This window comes from Oryzias latipes, chromosome 14, assembly GCF_053564925.1.
Source record: "Oryzias latipes strain Hd-rR chromosome 14, Olatipes_Hd-rR_3.1".
Classification (NCBI taxonomy): Eukaryota; Metazoa; Chordata; class Actinopteri; order Beloniformes; family Adrianichthyidae; genus Oryzias; species Oryzias latipes.
In genome coordinates, this window is record NC_136250.1 from 12,428,497 (window position 1) to 12,447,731 (window position 19,235).

Here is a 19,235-nt window from a genome sequence, read left to right on the forward strand (position 1 = left end):
AATATTTTACATGAAAGGCTCTCTGCAGGTAAAGTCACCAGCCAGTTCCATAATCTGAGAACTTCTGCTCTTTGTTTGATCACACAAAGTTCCCACCCCATGTCCCCCTCAATGGCGGCTTTAGTGGTGAACCTGTGTACACCCAGAAAGGATCTCATTGCCCTGTTATGAACATTATCACACTCAGGAGCGTCTTCATAACCCCAGACTCCTGCAGCATATAATAACACAGATCCCACCGTGGCATCGTACAATTTACTAAACGTGTCAAAACTCAACTCCGGACAGACCTTCATCTTATTTATCACTGTGCCAAGCGCCCTCCCAGCAGAAACTGATGACAGCTGCTTTCCTTCTGAGAACATCATATTTTTATGAAAAACAAAACCGAGATATTTATAAGTATCAGTATACATAAAAGTAGTTATACCAAAATAAAACAGAAAATTACTTTGAGGTACAAAAGGCTTTCTAAAATGAACTATTTGTGTTTTATCACCATTGATAGTGAGTCTTCATTTATTACACCATTCATTCCTTGTCATTTTATTTCCTCATCAGCTATCAAAACAACATCATCAGCATAGAGTAGTATGCTCAAGTTCCAATTATTGATATCAATACCCAAGTTAGTTTTTTTAATTTCTTGAGCTAAATCATTGACATAGATAGGAAAAAGTGTTGGTGAAAGAACATCTTGTTTAACTCCAAATGGTGTAGGAAACCAACCTGTTTTTAGGTCATTCACCTGCGCACAGGCTAATGGAGCCTTGTACAGAGCTTTAACTGCTTTATAAAACTTACCATTAATATCATACACAAGTAATTTATATTCAAGAAGATTTCGATTTATCCAGTCAAATGCTTTTCTAAAATCCACAAAACAAACAAAGGAACTTTTACTGTCTTGCAGTTTAGCTCTCACCACCGAGGACAAAACATAAATATTGTCAGCAGATGAATAAAAGAACATATTTGTGACGTAGAAAATATGGAATCTGTAGGGAATCAAAGTGAGACTCAACTACTAAAATATGGTAATGCTGAAAGGAGCCATGCAGGAAGGATACTAAAATTACTTTATTTACAAGATTAGCCAAAGCACATTCTGCTTTTTGACAATGAAAAAAATCAACCAGAAGGCATTTACTGTACTCTACTGTTAAATCTGAGTCCCAAAAATCTTTCTGTATCTATCGATACTAACTTGTAAGATTTCAGTTTTAACAAACCAAGATTTTAAAAAAAGACCAAAAAAATAAAACATTTGTCAAGAAGGGAAACCAAACCACAGATATATATGACAGCAACTCACTGTGATTGAAAAGACCCTAAAGAAAGACAGTTTTAGATCACTTTAAGCACAGAAGATGAAAAAGAAATTACCAAGTAGATGTAATTACATACAAAAAATACTTAAACATCGGTTTTTAAAGGTAAATCTCAGCCTGCAGCCCAAAAATGATCATTTTAAGGTCATTCATACATGTATTCAAAGCAATAATTTCATAAAAGTTAAAATGAATACAATTCCTTTTAGATTCAGTCATATCTGAAAAATCAGAAGGATGAAAACTACACTAAAGATATATTTTACGTGGTTTTTTATGTTTTAGGACATTTTTGTTTATTTTTATATTTATGTTAGGCTAAGAAAAGTGAATTAAAGAAGCAACATCATTCACACAGATCTGTAAACAATCCAAAATACACATCAGAATAAAAAATCTGCACTCAAAATACTTAAATAGCTTCAAAATACCAACAAAAACACATTCTTTGACAGCTTGCAAGTAGTTTACTCTGAAAAAATATACACAATGCATTTTATATACAAGTGTGATCAGGCAAGTTAGTGTTGTAAAACGTTCACTAAACATCATTTTCTGTAGACAATAGGAGTAAAATGGAAAATAATTCAGAGTAATCAAACGTAAAGATAATTATATTTTTTACATTTATTGAATATTTTTTCTAGACAGGAGCCAAAAAAAAAAAAAACTACTGACGGCAACACAAATGTCTGCAAAAGCTAAATGAAAGACATGCTGCAGACTCATATCGTTAAAATCATAAATGTTTAATCCAGGGCATATTTTATTAACATATTAAAACAGAATGATGAAGCTGTTGACATTTAAAATGGATATTGTATGAAACCCTGAAACGTAGATGAATGTTATGGAGAGATTTGCTTTTTTTATTTTTATTTAAACAAATAATAAAAGTTACATGACAGCAGAAATCCAACACCATCTATTCTTCATCTTACCTGACAATCTGTTACCGCCATGTCTTCCTCGTCTGTAACAAATCAGTAATCTGATAGGATTCCAAAAAAGAACAGATTGGCGACTTATATCTGAAAGGAAGCGGTTGAGTTTTGGGCCAGAGTGAATCCTCTGTGACTCATTCAGGCTCAGATAATCTGTCATTTACTGCCTAGAAACCTTCATGCCTCAGTACTGTGTCTGTAAACAGGCATCTGCTGATCCGTATGCAGAATCTGCAGGCAAGAAAGAAGATCCTGGTTTCTAAGACTCTCTAGAATCTCTTTGGAGTTCATCTGAAGTGGTCCTGGCCGACAATGTTTAATTTAGGGAGAAAGAGTGTAAACAGAGAAAAAGGCACATAACACTGATCGAAACAAACGTTTGTTGTTGTTTTTTTCTATCACCTCTACACGAAGGAGGATTTTGTCACAAATATGGCCAAAAAAAGGCAGATTAAGACTTTGCTTTTATTAGAAAATATACATGAAACCGTGTGAGCTACTGTTGTCTGTGTTTAGAAGGGTTAGGAGAAGAAGATAAAAAGTAGAGGAGAGTTTGCTGGAAACCACTGATAAACAGAATAAAACCCATCATATCCCTATCATATCATAAACACGCATTTACCGTGGATCCTGTATGATCAATCTTTCAAAGAGAATCAAAGGTGCAGCTGAATCGGGACGAAAAAACCAACCTACTGTTCTAAAAATGAGCGATAAGACAGAATATCTGTTTTTGATAAACCTTGAAACAAAGCTGTATTTCAGTCTGCGTTCCTCCCACCCCTGAAGAGGTTTGATTATCATATTTTTCCACAAAAGGAAACCCTCCTTCTCCTCCGACGTGAAGCTGTGCGTCCTTTTAAGATTTCTACAAATCTCTGCCGTTTTCTTCCCGAACGTCAATGCCGTCGTGCAGAAAGGCCTCTTTTTCTGTCGCCATGGTTTCTAGTTCGTGCTCCAGCTTTAAACCGTTCATCTCGGTGGCTAAAGGGGAGTGGGATGCGGAGCCCTCTGTGCTGTGACGAATGCCGTAGCAGAAGTAGATCACCAAACCTACAAAGCAAAAAAAAGAAAAAAAGAGAGAGCCCAGCCCAATCAAAAACTTTAAGAAAACTTTCTTTTCCACAAAACAGAGTTGAATTTATGTCTTCTTTTGTCCAGTGCTTTGTTAAAAACATGCTTCAAGAGTTCCAACAGGTTCAAATGTCTGTTCAGCATGAGGTCAGCAAACAACGGAGGACAAGTACCTATGGCCATCCAGACTGAAAACCTAACCCAGGTGCCTCTATCCAGCTGCATCATCAGGTAAACATTGACAAACATGCTGATGACTGGGATGAAGGGCACCAGGGGGACCTGGGAGTCAGACGCAGAGGAAGAACACAGGTTTGTGCTGCCATGTAAAGAAACTTGAGTGCCTGAAGGGATTTCTGTAAAAGAGACCAAACCCAACCTTGAAGGACAGTGGCGTTCGGCTCTCGGGCTGCCTGCAGACGATGAAGACGAGCAGAACACACACCATGAAGATGACTGAGAGAGCCACCATGTTCCAAACTGCAATGCCTGCCTGAACCGCCAGTATGCTGAAGGCTAGGATCAACAACCCTGGGGAGGAAAACACTGGCTGTTAGAAGCATTCGATATTAATAGATGGAAATTTATGATTCCAAAGAACAAACATAGTGTTGGTAGATGATTATTCCAGAATTTATCGAGGCCACAGAAGGTTGTGTCAGAACAGACTATGTACACTTTTATATATATATATATATATATATATATATATATATATATATATATATATATATATATATATATAAAGAAAATGAATCTTAAAATTGCATTTCTGAGTATTTATTTATTTATATTGTTTTGAAGGAGAGCAGACAAATATGCTATAAAATGCTATATATTCAGATATGCTGAGCGGGCCACAAGCTCCGCCCCAATCTGATGCGTCCACTTGCAGACAAACAGATCAATGTACGCCTTTGTATCTTCTCGTCTGATCTGGCATCTGGCTGGAAACTGCACGACTGGGCAGCCTGAACGTCGCTCGTCATTTTTGATACTCTGCTAATGTTTGGTTGGGGTTGTAAGGGGCTGTACGCTAGATGGAGAGAGTGTAAACAGAGAGCTCTCAATTATTGGTGGGGTGGGTTTGTCAAACTCTGTTTTTTGATTTTGGCTAAAAACCGAATAATCATAATTAAAAGACCACTGGGATCACTTGGAGTGGGACTTTAAATTATATAATTTGCAAAAAAAAACCTACCAATTTCTGACTCATTCAACATCTTTCTGCTTTTTAGCGTCTGATGACAAAAGTCCTGCTTAGAACAACAGACCTAAAGCAGAGGTACAAATGTTGACGGTGAAGCCGGACAGCGTCGAAGGGTCGGGGTGGTCTGGAAAGAGCAGATTATGGAAACTGAACCTCTCCTCCACACCGGGCAGCATGCCCATGCTGGGGACGCTGATGCCATCGCTCAAGTCATCACTGACAGTTTCATACATGTGACTGGGGTGTTCAGGCTGGTACCTGAAAATGACAAAGCACATATAGAATAATGTGTTTTTTTGTTTGTTTTTTTCCCAGTATAAAACAAAGCTTTTGTATTAAACTTTGTCTTTCTTTCTTCACAAAAGCTTTACATTTTCTTGGTTTTATAATGTGTGACTTTGCTTCCTTTTAGTTTTGATTTGATTTCAGCTAATTGAATGTAAATCGTTTGCTGAGCTCACTGCAAGATATTGAGGCTAATGTGGCTACAGTTTTAGACCAAAATGAGCTTTTTCTGTCAAAAAGCCTTCCTAAGCGCACAGACGAGTAAAAAGTTGACACCCCATACCAAATACTGACCTCAAAACCAGCACACAGGCAGCAACTAATGTGTAGGCCAGCAGAGTTCCAATAGACATTAGGTCCACAAGGTCTTTTAGGTCAAACAGAAATGCCATGATAGCTGAAAGCAAGAAAAAGCAATATTGAAAATAAAGACATTTGGCAGAGTTAGGATGTAATAAAACCTACAAAACGGTTATAGCTGGTAAACCTGAAAGGGTTGTGTTTCGTTTTATATTTTGCCATTTCTGATAGACTTTCTGGCATCATTTCAGTCTATAGGAGGCCCTGATTTATTTAAACATTCGAATACTAGGGGATCAGTGGCAGACTTCCATGAGAAAACTAAAAAGAAGTCAACCATGTCTTGTGGAAATGACGTATCGACCTTCACAGGCCTTGCTTTACCCTTGGGTGTAATATCCGTCAGCCTGTAGGCTCCGTGTTTATTTGTTTGAACAGTATACAAGCTCAGATACCATCACAGCCATCGCACCACAAAAGTTGGCTCTTTTCTTCTACAGAACAACTTGTTCGGCTTGAAACTTGATCAATCCCAGAATAACCATGAAAAGACCTTTTCCAGCAGTTTTCAACATCCACACTTAACACGGCTCACATTGAAAAGAATGTCACTTCTAAACTGTAAGATGTTATTTTGAGCTCAATAACCCGATTACATGACAACTACTGCAAATTATTAAGGTGGCAGAATATGTTAAAATCCAAATTTGCAATTTACTAAAATATGTCATCAAGTAGAAGAAAAAAAGGAGATAAATATTTTAAGCAAATCAGACAAAAGTAGAAGTTGAAGTCACTTTAAGCACTTCTGAAAGGGCATTTGGAGGCTTTCCTCAATGATTTCAATCCGATTTAAAGGGGCAAATACTAACAAGTGGTACATCAATTTCAGACATTCATTTAACATTTGCACACAAAAAAATAAAATAAAATAAACAAAAACGACAAAATTATTCTCCAAATGTAAGAAATAAACAACAAAAAAGCTGTTTTGTTTCTGAGGAGATAAAACCTCAAAACTGTCCAAAATGTTTGGTGCTGGATTAGACTTTAAAAACTTGATTTGTAAATATAAGATAAAGAAGAATAGAGATGAGGATGTAGATACTGGACTAACTGTGACACAAAGTGGATTTATTGTGTGAAGGGCAGCTGTTATTAAAAGAGGCAGTAAGTCAGTCAGTAAATGCTTTCATAAAGCAAAATGATAGAGTTGCCGCAGCTTTTTAAACCTCGCCCTTTACTCCACTATCACCTGCAAATGTTGCTTCACTGTCAGGAGACACCGGAACCATGAAGTTTAAACGCCGAGCCCTGCTATTAACTTACAAGGAGCCTGAAATGAGTGTTTTCCATCTGAAGCACAGAAGGGATTAAGAAAAGTATGAACAAAGCAAAGCTTGTTTAAGGTTTTTCCTTTTTTTTGGTAGATATTTCTGTTGGTCCTTAGCTTGTGTCAACTATTGCTCAAGTAAATGAAACAAACAGGCTGCACTGTGACGCTTTTGGCCTTTTTGGCATCATGATCTCCTTCTCCGTAAACATGCATGTTTTCCTTAATCCCTGTTCCGGTTTTCCTCTTCATCTTACCAGACATAACCCCAGCTGCAACAGTGGAATTGACGGGGGCTTTCCTCTCGCTGATGCGGGCCAAGAAGGAGAAGAGTAGGCCATCCCGAGCCATGGCAAAGATAACACGGGGAAGGGGGAACATGGAACCCAACAGACTGGGGTAGAGCGAGGAGGAAAACGTCAGAGTTGGACGACGGTTGTACGTTTAGGTGGAGGGTCAAGGAAGAAATGAAGGAAGAGGGGACAGCAAATGAAAACGCGGATGAAGAAAAAGCTTGCAAAAGCATGAGCAAAGTAGGATAAGGAGAAATGTGAGAGCAAGCTGGCATGATGCTGGGTTAAGGAGCTTGTAATGCAGGTTTGTGTGGCATGGGTTTGCAGTTTGGCTACTTAACCAAACAGTTTTTGATTTTTGTGTGTGATTGCAGAAGGAAATATGACCAAAAAATGTTAGGAATGCTCTTTTTATGCTATTTAGTTTTATAAAGTAAAAAAAAAATCAGCTGGTGCATTTAAAACATCCACAAGGCATGCAAAACTGGTGAACATGGATGCCGTTTCAAGACATGCATGTTAGTGTCTCACCTGCCCCTGTGCCAGAGGCAAAGGTTGCAATTAGTGGGGTTTTGGTGCGGGGGCTGATCTCGGCCATGAACTTGAAAAGCAGCCCATCGTCAGCCATAGCCCAGATCACGCGAGGCATAGGGAACATAGCACCCAGCAGGCTACCATGGGGGGAGACCAGGATATATAGTATCCACACTTACATCCAAGAGAATGCCATGAGACATACATGAACAAAGACAACAACTCACATATACATATGGAACAATGTGCAGAACACAAGCAAGGTTTCATCAAAACATCACAAGTATGAACATGATTATTAACATCTAAAAAGAGGAAACGGTGTTTTAACTTCACATTGTATATATATGATTACAATTCATAGATGTCATTATGATTACATTTGTGGTCATTTAAACAGTTAAAAAATGACTTATGTGGATCGTCTGATTACAATATATTTGCATGTGCACTAAAATAAAAGCACATGAAATGTTTTTCATTTTCGTTATTTGCACTTACCTGGTAGACAGAGCACACAGCGAGCCCACAGCCACAGCATACTTGGCTCCTCCCCAGCCCACGTATTTAAATGCAACAGGCAGAGGGCTGTTGCTGTCCAGGAGGTAGTACGGCATCATGAGGGTGAGGGCGGCAGAGACGCCAAAGTAGGCCACAAAGCAGATGAGCAGCGAGGACACGATTCCGATAGGGATGGCTCTCTGCGGGTTCTTCACCTCCTCACCTTCAGTGTGGAGAGACAGGTCAATAAAAGCTACTCGTTGCTGACACTCAATTCCAATCCTCTACAAAATAAGACAAAACTGTTTCCATTCACTGCTACTTGAACTTACGTAAAAAGTGTTTCCTGTGGTTTTTAAATTATGATCATCAAGAAACCTGTCATTTTCTATTCATAGTTTCTGCAGAGCAGCTGTAGTTCATCACAAATTCACCTGTTTACACGCTCTTCTGCTAGCTTACAGCCACTCACATCCCCAAACTAACAGAGTCAGATGCCCCAGAGGAATCGGAGTGGGTCTTTCAGCAATCTGTCTTCGTGTTCAAATTTGCTGGATTGCTTCAGCCAAAAAAATCCCTTTCTAACAGCTGCTGAGCCTCTTTTGGCGGCTAGCGTATGTCCATCTAATGCAAAACATGTGTGGGTTTTTTTTTTTTTTTTGCAAACAAAAAGAACAAGTAGCTTTTGGCTCCTTTAGAACCCACAAGACTTAATCATCCATCTGCAAGTAGTTACCAAACACAGGTCCTCTGAAAAAAATGATATTCTTGTTCTGTAACAAATCCTAATCTCTACCAAGAGGACTCCATGAGATCAATGTGCGAACGAAGCTTCTTAGAGGTGTGAATGTTCCTTTTTATAGATTTATGCTTTTATCTGGAGGAGCTAAGGGAGGGTGTTTTTGTGACACAAGTCTCTAAGTGCAAGTGAAGCATGAATGGTGAAAAAAAATACATAAATAAATAAATAAAGTGCAGAAAGAAGGCGGCCACTCGACTAGATTTACGAGACGGCTTGAATAAATGAAACTGAAATGTGTGAAGAAACACAAAGGACCAAAAACATCTTCCTTCTTTCAGGCTCAAAAATGCAGCTTTTCCCTCTTCCGCCCCGCTCTTATGTAACAATCTGGAAAGTTTAGACAAGTCGAGGATTGAAACAGGGCCAACTCAAGATTAAGGTACAGCCCCCCCACCCCACCCCCCATCACCACTGCCACAAAACTGAAACAAATGTGGGCCGGCCGTCTGAAAACTAAAGAGTTTGGGAACATTCTATACGTTTTATTGCCAGTTTTTCATCCTCATAGGTTGCAGTTCAAACATATTTATGTCAAAAATACATTTTAATTGTTACTTTTTTGAAAATATTAATCAAAACTTTAACGTTTATTATCTCTACTTTATGATTTTACCAGTGGATGAAATGTTTAAAAAGAGAAGACGATGTCTCATTTCAGTCCTAAATAACTAATTGTACCACTATTTGTTACTGGAAGCTTCCAAGTCTTTAAAGATGTGACGGCTGATGACATCATTGTAAGATAAACTCTTTTTGTTCTATTGCTGACCTGTTGTAGCAATGCAATCAAACCCTACAAAGGCATAGAAACAGGTAGCAGCTCCTGAGAGGACGCCTGTGAAACCAAACGGCATGAAGCCACCTGCTCCTAAGATCTCCTTGGTTGGAAGAACCTCAGTCTGACTGGACACAAGAAAAAAGAATCCAAATTATTGATAAATACATTTAAAAAAAAGATAAAGAAGAGGAGCAAAATACTTTGGAGGGTCACTTTGGTTTCGAAGAACCGATAAGGCAGATAAACCGGGATGCATGATGCAAAAAGATCAAACCAAGTTAACTTCTAGAAGTTAATCTTACTTCTGACTTGAGTTGCTTGTAAAGGTGCCATTGAGGATCTCTTCAGGGTTGATCTGCCAGTTCTTGATAGTGCCCTTGACCAGGCCAGAGACCACCATGAACAACAGGACTAGAACGTTGATACATGTGAAGACCTTGTTGACCATCGCTGATTCTTTCACTCCGAACGCCAGGAGACCTTCAGGACATGAAATGAAATGAAAATGAAAGAAAATGATCCATTAAATGTAGCCTCAGTCTAACTTTGCCTTGTATTGCTGCTCTTTTCTGTATTTCAGCTCCATTTTTAATGTTTTGTTGAGGCGTTAAGGTTTCTAATCGTGGCCTGAATGTGGTTTTATCCTGGTTCCATAAGGCTTCGCTATCATTATGGAAACTTCCAGAAGAATGAAAGGCTTTTTCAAACTTTCTACCAAGGAGAGACAACAATCAGGTCATTTAGGTGTTTCAGTTGTTTGTGGCCAAACTTTCGTTTGACCTTCATGTAACGTTGTGTGAATAACCCACTTTTTTTACAGTAATGACGTCAAAAGGTAAGCAGGAGGGAAGTCGCAGAGGAACACAAGATTAGGAATATGTATCACTGCACAACTCAGATGGTATATGGGTTAAGGAGCTCCAAAAATCACAGAAAGAAAACGGTTTTCTTACCTGTCAGAGTGAATATGATGAAAACAGCAAACATGTCAGGGTACTCAGCCAGAACTCCCGGCGCACTCATGGACATGTATGTCCTGCAAAACTGCTCGATGTGCTTCCCTATCAACTCATCAAATGTTGCGCTCCACGCCCGTGCCACGCTGGATGTTCCTGGCACAAAGAACAAAACCAAAACACATGTTTTCTGTTTCTCGGGACATTAGACATCAAAGACAACACAGCTGTTGCTGCTTCATGTTTACCGATGATGTAAGAGAGGATGAGGTTCCATCCAGTGATGAAGGCCCAAAGTTCTCCCACGGTCACATAGGAGTAAAGGTAAGCGGAACCCGTTTTAGGAACACGTGCTCCAAATTCGGCATAGCAAAGACCCGCCAACACAGAGGCCGAAGCTGCTATCAGGAAGGACAACACGATAGCCGGGCCTGTGGGAGTCAATGCGTTAAACACTGTTGCTGGACAGAATTTTATTAACTACACAAACGTAGATTTACCTGAATTGTCTCGTGCAACTGCACCGGCGAGCACGTAAACTCCAGCGCCAAGCGTGCTACCGACGCCGAGGGCAACCAGGTCGAAGGTGTCGAGACATCTGGACAGACGAGAGTCTTCCGAGTTTCCGTTGACCACCTTTACCCTTAGCAGCTGTTTACCAAAGTGTATGAGAGCCTGCAAAGCCATGGAGGCTTCAGCGAGCGGGAGGATTGATGATGCTTAGAGGTCACAAGGGAGATGGAGAGAGGCCACACCCTGACAGAACAGAACGCTCATGAATTTCAATTCTTTGATTACTTCTTTTCTTTTAGGTTCTCTTATCAGTCTGTTTTAGCACCAGTTTAAAGGTCCACAATTATCCAATTCCATTCAAAGTTGTTGGGGAAAAGGTTTTTAATAGACCAGCACAAAAACATTGTTGCACGTTACTGTAATGTAACGTTCACACTGAACTCGGACACGTGCATTAAAGTGACCACTTCCAGTTGACAGTCAATGTAAACACACAGTTTTGGGCTTCTGCATTCAAACTCTCACGTTCATGCTAGGCAAGTTTTTAAGTCTCTTTTCCGGATCTATGTACAAAATGTGTGCCTTATGAACCCGTATCAAAAGTTAACCTAGTTGAACTTTGACCAGTCAGGGACTCAGATTTGGGAGTGACATATGGATGGCGTCCTTTTCAAAACACAGAAGTGCCAACCATTTGGAAATTGATCATGGAGGAGAAAATATTTATTGTGGTTTGTGCCCAACTGGAAATTCTATGACACCAAGTATTTGATTTATCGGAGTAGAGCTTTGAAAGAAAAAGCCTGGAATGAGATTCACCAGATCTGTACCGCTTTGACGATCTGATTTTTTTAGCGAACACAGTTGGCTAAAAGCCCGTTAAAGAATGCCCGTCTTGAATGTGCATCACCTGCCCAGTGTGTTCGTAGCATTAGAGAACAAATAAATAAAATTACCGGCTAACAGTGATAAGTTCTCCTAATTAGTTCTTAATAAAAAATAAAAAAAACTACCTGCCGAAAATGGATTCAGCAGTGATGGAATGACAATGTAATACTTGAAACTGTGTCCTGATGTGTGTTGTGGAAACCCTACAGTTCAGCTCTGCATGGGGGGCATGGAGAAATAAACTTAAATAAGTACGATCCACCTGTATTTTTATGAAACAAGATGAAGCAAATGACAAAAAAGTACACTAGGTCAAAGCAATCTTAAAGAAATGTAAAAAAAATGTTTTGACTAATATGCAAAGGCCCAGTACCACTTTCTCTGAATCTCTATTTTTGTAATTTAAGACTCATTTTGGTTTAAATTAAGAAGTAGGTGCATGCTGACAAGACAGACAGATGGAGAGGAAACATGGAGTGCAGATACCAAAAGATTGAAAAGAAACAACAGAAGATAGTAAACAGAGTGATGCAACCCAATGAGTTGGGTTGCATCAATTGGGCGGACGGCCAAGGTGTGTTCTACAAAGAGGGGACTGTGATGGAAGGAATGACCCTTTGACAAATGTTTCACAACAGCCCCTTGTCAGAGCACTCTGACATGGAGACATGCACCTTCAGGGGTCATTGGACAGAGTGAAAAACCAAACTGCTCCTTATGGAAACCCCCAATGCTAAGGTAACCTTGTGGTGCCTCATGTCCCTCGAGGACATACTCTGGCTCAGATACAATTTTCCACATTTGTCTACAAGAACACATACAGGCAAAAATACCAGCACAAGCTGTAAATCAGTGATGTAACAGCCAATATTTTTGCTACAGGGTAATTGTCCTCAGTTTGTCCACTGAGAGAAATAACATTAGCAGGAAACTTAGGCACTGAATACAAAGCCTGCGTCACTGTGTTGTGCTATCATGTGGAACCAACCAATGCATTTTATAATAGGAAAGGTGGACTTGAACTTAAAAGACTTCCCTAAATCAATCAACAGCAATTTTTGATCCAATATACGTCACAGTGCAAGTACAAACTAAGCCAATTTAATCACAAAACAAGACTAAGAATTCGCCGATATTTTACCCTTTATTACCAGAGTTTTAACTCTAGTGATGACACTCTTTGGACGACTGTACCTCTTCAACTGTTTATGCAATTAACATAATTCCAGGCAAGTCCGATGTGGAGAAAAGCAGCCTTGTGGTGGTATGCAACACTGTACAATAATGAAGTTTTTATGGAATCAAAGTAAATCAGCTGATTAAGTCGAAAAGTAAGGCGACTTTGCAACTTTATGCAACACTTTACGATAGATACCGTTGAAAAGCCTATATAAAAAGCCGCTTTTTTCTGTGTCAGAATCAGCAGATTCACGTTGATTGTGTAAACGGTTGGAGCGTTATGGTATTTCCAAATGCACGAGTTATTTAGACTTCGCCGGCAACATCTCCAGTGTTGAAGGGTTAACCAGCTTTGTTCCGCAAACACCATGAAGTGGGTTTTTTTTTAGTTTTCATACAAATATTTGCCCTTGCTCTCATGTTTTTCTCCAAAATTTAGCACAAAAACTAGCCTTTTTTTTATTTTTAAGCAACTTTTGGACATAGTCAGTGAATTAATAGATTATATAAAACTAGGAACGTGCATAAAACAAAGACATTTAGGCCAAAGTTATCATTTTTAATTATTGTTCTCAAATTCCAAAGCTTTTAAAAGCCCGCTTAGAACAAGTAAAAAATATGACAGAAAAACCAACCAATCACACTTGGCTTCAGCCATTAAAAAAACAACAACAGTGTCATGAAAACCTGTTACACAAACAGACTAATAGGCTTTTCTAGGAAAAACTGGAAAGAACCAGCAACGATAAGTGTGGAAAATATTATTCCAACAACAAGCAGCTAATTATCAAGCAGCTCACACAGTGCATTAGTGTCAAAACCTGGACGTTTGTAAATGAAAGCTAATACGGAAATACTTTGACAAAACCCACAACAGCATGCAAAACACAAAATGTACTAATTGATCCCTCTGCAGACAGAGATTTTAAGCATTTATAATATACAGGGAGACAAATAGAGAGCAGTACTTACTTTCAACTACAGCTACACTTCAGTTGTTGATCTAAAAAATTGATTTGAAGCAATGAGGAGAAACGGAGGAATTAGAAACACATTTTTGACAACTATGTCTTTGGGCTGCAGCAAAGACTGCACAGAGCGGCCCATCAGTCAGCGTTCTAAAATAGAATATGGAAGAATCACATGACTTGGCTATTCCAAGCAGCTCACCCTCATGCACGAGTAAAATATAGGTGGTAAATTAGCTCTGCTAACATGCAAAACCAGCTTTGCTTTATTATTAAACTCAGTTTTTATTTTATTTTTTACAAAAAATAGATTATGGTAACAAACAGGGTTTTGTTCAAAATGCTGCATCCAATTGCAAAAGAATAATTCATCTTAGGCTTGTCTAAATGATTTACATGCACAAGATTGATCTTAATTATAGCATATAATCATAAATCTATACTCTGAGCATAAACCAAGCAAAAGGAAGCCATTCGGATATAACTGTGGGCACACGCGCTCAACAGTGTACTGTCTGTTTTTGGCTACTATAAATGACACCACAGCAGGAGAAAAACTCATTAAAGAGACAGTAGCTGAGAAGGAAAGGGGGTGTGATTCCTCAGAACCATTTAAAGCAACCTATAAAATTACCATCAATGAAAGTCGCTATGACAGGTCATCCAATGCTTAAAGCTGCAAACAGCTTTTTTGCTTTGATCAGTCTTATTACCAAAAAAAATATTTGAAAAAAATTACTGAATGCATCCTAATAAAATTTTAACAATTCAAAAAGATTATGAACAATGAGGCAAAAAAAAGTACTTGTCAGTCATCAATTTTGCAAGTTTAAAGTCCAACTTTGATCATCTGTTGATCTATCGTAAAAGCATTCACATGGGTCTTTGGATTATGATTATGTTATGTTTAGCAAAAACAAAAAAAACTGTCATTTCAAGGACCTTGTTTCTGCAGTGTGGCAGTAGTTTATTAAAAATTTGCCTCGGAGTTGTAGGCGGGAACCTTGGCGGGGAACAACCCCGCCCCCTCTTCCCCTCACTGTGCCTGAGAGTTCTTTAATTATGTGCTTTCCTGCTAACTTACAGCCCCTCACAGATGCCAGCTCAAAGTAGGAAAACAAAGACGTACATGGATCTATTTGTCTACAGGATGCATCTGAATGGAGTGGAGCAGGGAGCATGTTCAGTTTCTATCAGTTAGGAAAAAAAAGCAAAAAAAGCTGGGGGATAAATCGATTTAATCGATCAATTAAAACTTGCCATTTAAGAAGATTTATTTTTTGGGGGAAAATTTATAATAATAAATCGGAATTTTATTTTCCCAGCAACTCTCTCAAGCTCTCTTGGGGTTCTGTTGTTCTCCATAAGATCAGCCCAATGGCAACTGGAAAACAGGAGCTTCTTCCCATAAACACTGTATTCAGTTATATGGAACAAACTGCACACTGAAAAATGTGTGACGGCTGTTGATACCAAGAGTGGGAGTACGCCGAATTTGCTACCAACACTTGAACCAGACACTCTGTGGAGAGTGAGAAGTCCTCACGCTAGCGGCTGCTCACAACACTCTTGTTTTACTAAACTTTTTACAGCTCGTATTTAGATTCACCTAGAATTCAGATAAACTCCCAAAGGAGATGTTAAAATAAAATTAAAATTATTAAAATAATATTCTGTCATTAGTCATTTTTGTGGAAAAAACAAAACAAAAAAACAATTACTATCGGAACTCGTATTTGGTGCAAAAAATTGGAAATTTCATTTTTAGACCATATTGTAAAAAAAAAAAATGCTGTTGGAAAAAGCTTGGAGCTGTGAAAAACCAGTGTGCATTGATGCTCAATTGATGAAGTTGGACTACAATGCACTGGGTCTGAACAATTTTTGCAAAGAAAATGTATTTAAATGTATTTTTTAAATAAAATATCAACGTATTATTTTCAGAAGACAGTGGATTCATAAATGGTCGCCCAATATCGCTTGTTGGGTTGGAAGTGTGAGGAGCCCGTCACAATGGCATAATCCTAATTATAAGCAACCACTTCTTTTTTACAACAGATCAAAAAATGTTTGGAGTGGGACTTTAAAGTCAGTTTCTGGAATCATAAACAAAAGACAGGAGTGAGTGTATAAAAAGTCAAAACATAAATGCAACTGACGTTCCATTGAAATGAGTAGTGCTAAATCACTGGAGAGCAGCTGTTACATAACTTCAGCGTGGATCTATTTTCCCCTCGAGTGAGCTCTCCATTAAACTTAACCCTCAGAATGCCTCAAAGTTATTTTTTGGTTTTTGTGTTTTCCTTGGGTCACAAGTGGACTCAGCTCTGTGGGTAGTACGGCTTTAACCCTTGTGCTATCCTAGGGACTTAAAAATTGGGAGTTCGGTCATCTAGACCAGTGTTTTTCAACCAGTGTGCCGCGGCACACTAGTGTGCCGTGGGAGATGGTCAAGTGCGCCGTGGAGAAATTACCCTCATTAACTGATCTAAAAACATTTTCCATCTCCAGGAAATCAACTCTTTGTTCATCCAAACAGGCCCTGATAAAACACTGAGTAGTTAGGAATATAAAAGATCTTAAAATTACTTTTTCTTTGTGTTTATTTAATTCTATTAAAGACATTTTGATAAAAATCACGGTACCGCGATTTAGCTGCAGCTATAACTGTGTAAGGAAAAGTCCCGCCCCTTTAACTGTCTCCGCCAATCATTCTTGAAGGCTTAATCACATGTCATCAGTCTGACCAATCAGAAGTGCTTAAAGTCTTCACTTCCTTGTTCTTAATTCTGCTGATAAAGTCGCTCAGTTCTAACAAATATACCAGCTAAAGACGAGCTTTAGCTGTTGGTTCATCTCTTAGAAAAAAACAGCCGCAACTTCCTGCTTTTTCTGCCACAATTATCAAAGTGTTAAAAAGTTAAAGTGTGCCGTGGCTCAGAAAAGGTTGAAAAACACTGATCTAGACCCACTAGACAGTGCGCCGAACCTTTTTTCTTCAATGATTTGTGATCTTCACTGGTGTCCATGGATTAAATGAAATCCTCTTCACCTTTATCCACCTTTGTCATGGTAGGAGTAACATGTCAATGTAAGGATCGGGTCATCTGGACCCCATAGGATAGCACAAGAGTTAAGAAAACTAGTGCAAACCAACCTTTAAAAAGAAAACCCCTGGACATTTTATCCTCTGATCTAAACAGACATATGCAAATAAGTGTTGCATTGCCCAATTGACCAGCATGAAGGTGGTTCACTGTGTACTCTGCTGTGTCACCTTTAACTTGTCAAGTAAAATCAACTAGCCAGCTAGTATCGGCGTCATTGATGGAACGACCTCCATAAACCGTTCCCGCATGAGTAATGCTGCGCTAGTAACTTGACTGCAACCAAGACATCTGACAAAGTTAAAGCCATTAGCCCAAAGAGCACTAAAAAACATTCAAAGGTTTTAAGACTGGCATGTCCAAAGTCCGGCTCATGGGCCAAATGCAGCCTGCGTTCAAATTTCTACCAAATTTCTCCTTTCATAAAATAATATATGGCCCCTAGCATTTTCTAAAAACTGGGATTTCTTTGATTGTGATGGACTAAATTACATTTCAAATTGTTGTAAACCTGCGGCAACACTATTTACCCTCACTTTCCAGTTTATTTCTAAAATGTCAAATGTAAATAAATAAAGAAAAAGTAGACAGTGAGCACCACTGCGCACAGGAAAAGTGGAAATAGGGATAGTTTTTGTCTCTGTTTTCAATTAGTTTCATATCAAGAGCGAACAAGACATGCTATTGTCGATAAACTGAGAGCAAACGGTGCAACAAAGTGACCATAATTTTGGCAAAATCTTATTATGCAATTGTGAAGAAATGAAAAGTATGTCATTGCAATAAAATATTCATTAAACAATTCATTTCCATTTAATGTTATTTAAAAAGGTTCTAAGAATGACAGGCCATCAAACATTTTTGACCAAATTTGGCCTTGTTTGCAAAAGTTTAGGATAACCCATGTTTTAGAAAGAGTTATGTGGAGGCAAAAGGCTGCAAAGACATTTAGTCCCATGGAAACATCGATTTCTCCGAATTTCAATCCATTTCCATTTAAAGCCACTTTAAAATACCTTAAGGCTGTGCAACATCAAGCAGGCGATTGCGTTATCAAGCGCGAAGGACATGGGAAACATGAAACCGAGCAACTAGCTGAACCTGGAAAGCTTCATTCAAATAAACCAGCCTCTCTGCATGAGTAACACCCACCACAAGCAGACAGCTCTATGGTCAGAAAGTGTCCTCCATGACCCAGTTTAAGATCAGCTAAAGTTAGACTGGACTCTTCACAGCAGCTCTGAAAGGTCATCTACTGCCCACATCATTTAACTGCCTGAAGTGTGAGCGCTCAAGGAAATGAACGATTAAGAAACGCACGCGCGTGAAACGCGCGAGCGCAGTTAGCCGTCTGTTTGTTTGCTAAGATTTTAACCAAAAAGTCATTATTACAACACATTTAAACACTTAAATTGAGTATTTTAGATGCAGCCAGTGTGTATTTGGGTTGTTTTGGTGTTAGTTTGTTTTTTTACACTTGGCTTCATTTGTTGTGGTCTCACTCCAGTAAATATGTTAAACATTTAAACATCTTCACGCTGTTAAATTTGAGAATGGCAGCTAGCTTCTTCAGTTTTAGAGCAGCCCAGTTGTGCTAAAAGCAGTTTGGGCGAGACCAAAATGTTCAGAAAATAAAATAAAAAACTTGCTGTTCAACGAGGGACTACGCGCCCAATGGTGAATTATAAGGCTATGTGGTCAGGAAATTATGTAATTAAGTTAGAGTATCCAGCGGAAATACAAGAAGCAGTTATGGGTTATAAGTGCTGAGCGGCGCGTGCCACAATAAACAATACTATCTCTTCTAAATAAAGTAACCTTTATTGATCGAGCAGCAAAAAACAATCAGTTCATAATAAATGTACTCACTTTTTTTGTTCCAACGGTTGTACTTTACTTTGCAGATGTTTTAGGGCAGACATCCAACGTAATATTTTCTTGGGGTTTGGAGAAACTCCTCAACAAGCATCCAGTCCGACGGTGGTGAAGATACAAGCGCCGCGTTTAGGAGGTGAAGGACAACCAGCGGTGTAGAGCAGCAGCTCCATAAAGTATACAAGCAAGCAAGGACAAGGAGGGCAGTAATAAGAGGCAGGGCGGCCCCGCCCACACGGTGCTGTTGAGCAATAGCCCCTTCATAACATTGGTGCCGTCGGTGGTAAATCAGGAGGAAAAAAATATTTACATCTCTAAAATTCCTGACGCTGAGCTGGGTAGGAGGGGGGGGGGGGGGGGATTA

The 19,235-nt window shown here is 39.0% G+C and overlaps 1 protein-coding gene across 6 annotated transcripts; it reads right to left on the reverse strand.

Annotated features, from left to right (window-relative positions):
• Positions 1-1,059: 1,059 nt before the first annotated feature.
• On the reverse strand, positions 1,060-19,057 carry slc7a1a (solute carrier family 7 member 1a). 6 transcript variants are annotated; one of them, XM_078930620.1, is made up of 14 exons: positions 18,866-18,990; positions 13,894-13,924; positions 10,842-11,097; positions 10,590-10,772; positions 10,339-10,497; positions 9,688-9,865; positions 9,377-9,510; positions 7,806-8,028; positions 6,735-6,871; positions 5,139-5,241; positions 4,624-4,817; positions 3,729-3,880; positions 3,523-3,631; positions 1,060-3,328 (listed from the first exon to the last, which is right to left on the reverse strand). In XM_078930620.1, exons 3-14 carry the CDS (start codon positions 11,026-11,028, stop codon positions 3,144-3,146), a joined length of 1,944 nt encoding a protein of 647 aa, XP_078786746.1. In that variant the 5' UTR covers positions 11,029-11,097; positions 13,894-13,924; positions 18,866-18,990; the 3' UTR covers positions 1,060-3,143. The 6 variants fall into 6 exon arrangements, 4 of the variants coding, with proteins under 4 accessions (XP_078786746.1, XP_020564483.1, XP_011481655.1 ...); XM_020708824.3 differs by lacking the exon at positions 6,735-6,871 and adding an exon at positions 7,302-7,441; XR_013647398.1 differs by lacking the exon at positions 13,894-13,924 and having other exon boundaries at positions 3,523-3,705; positions 3,795-3,880; positions 18,866-19,057.
• Positions 19,058-19,235: the final 178 nt, after the last annotated feature.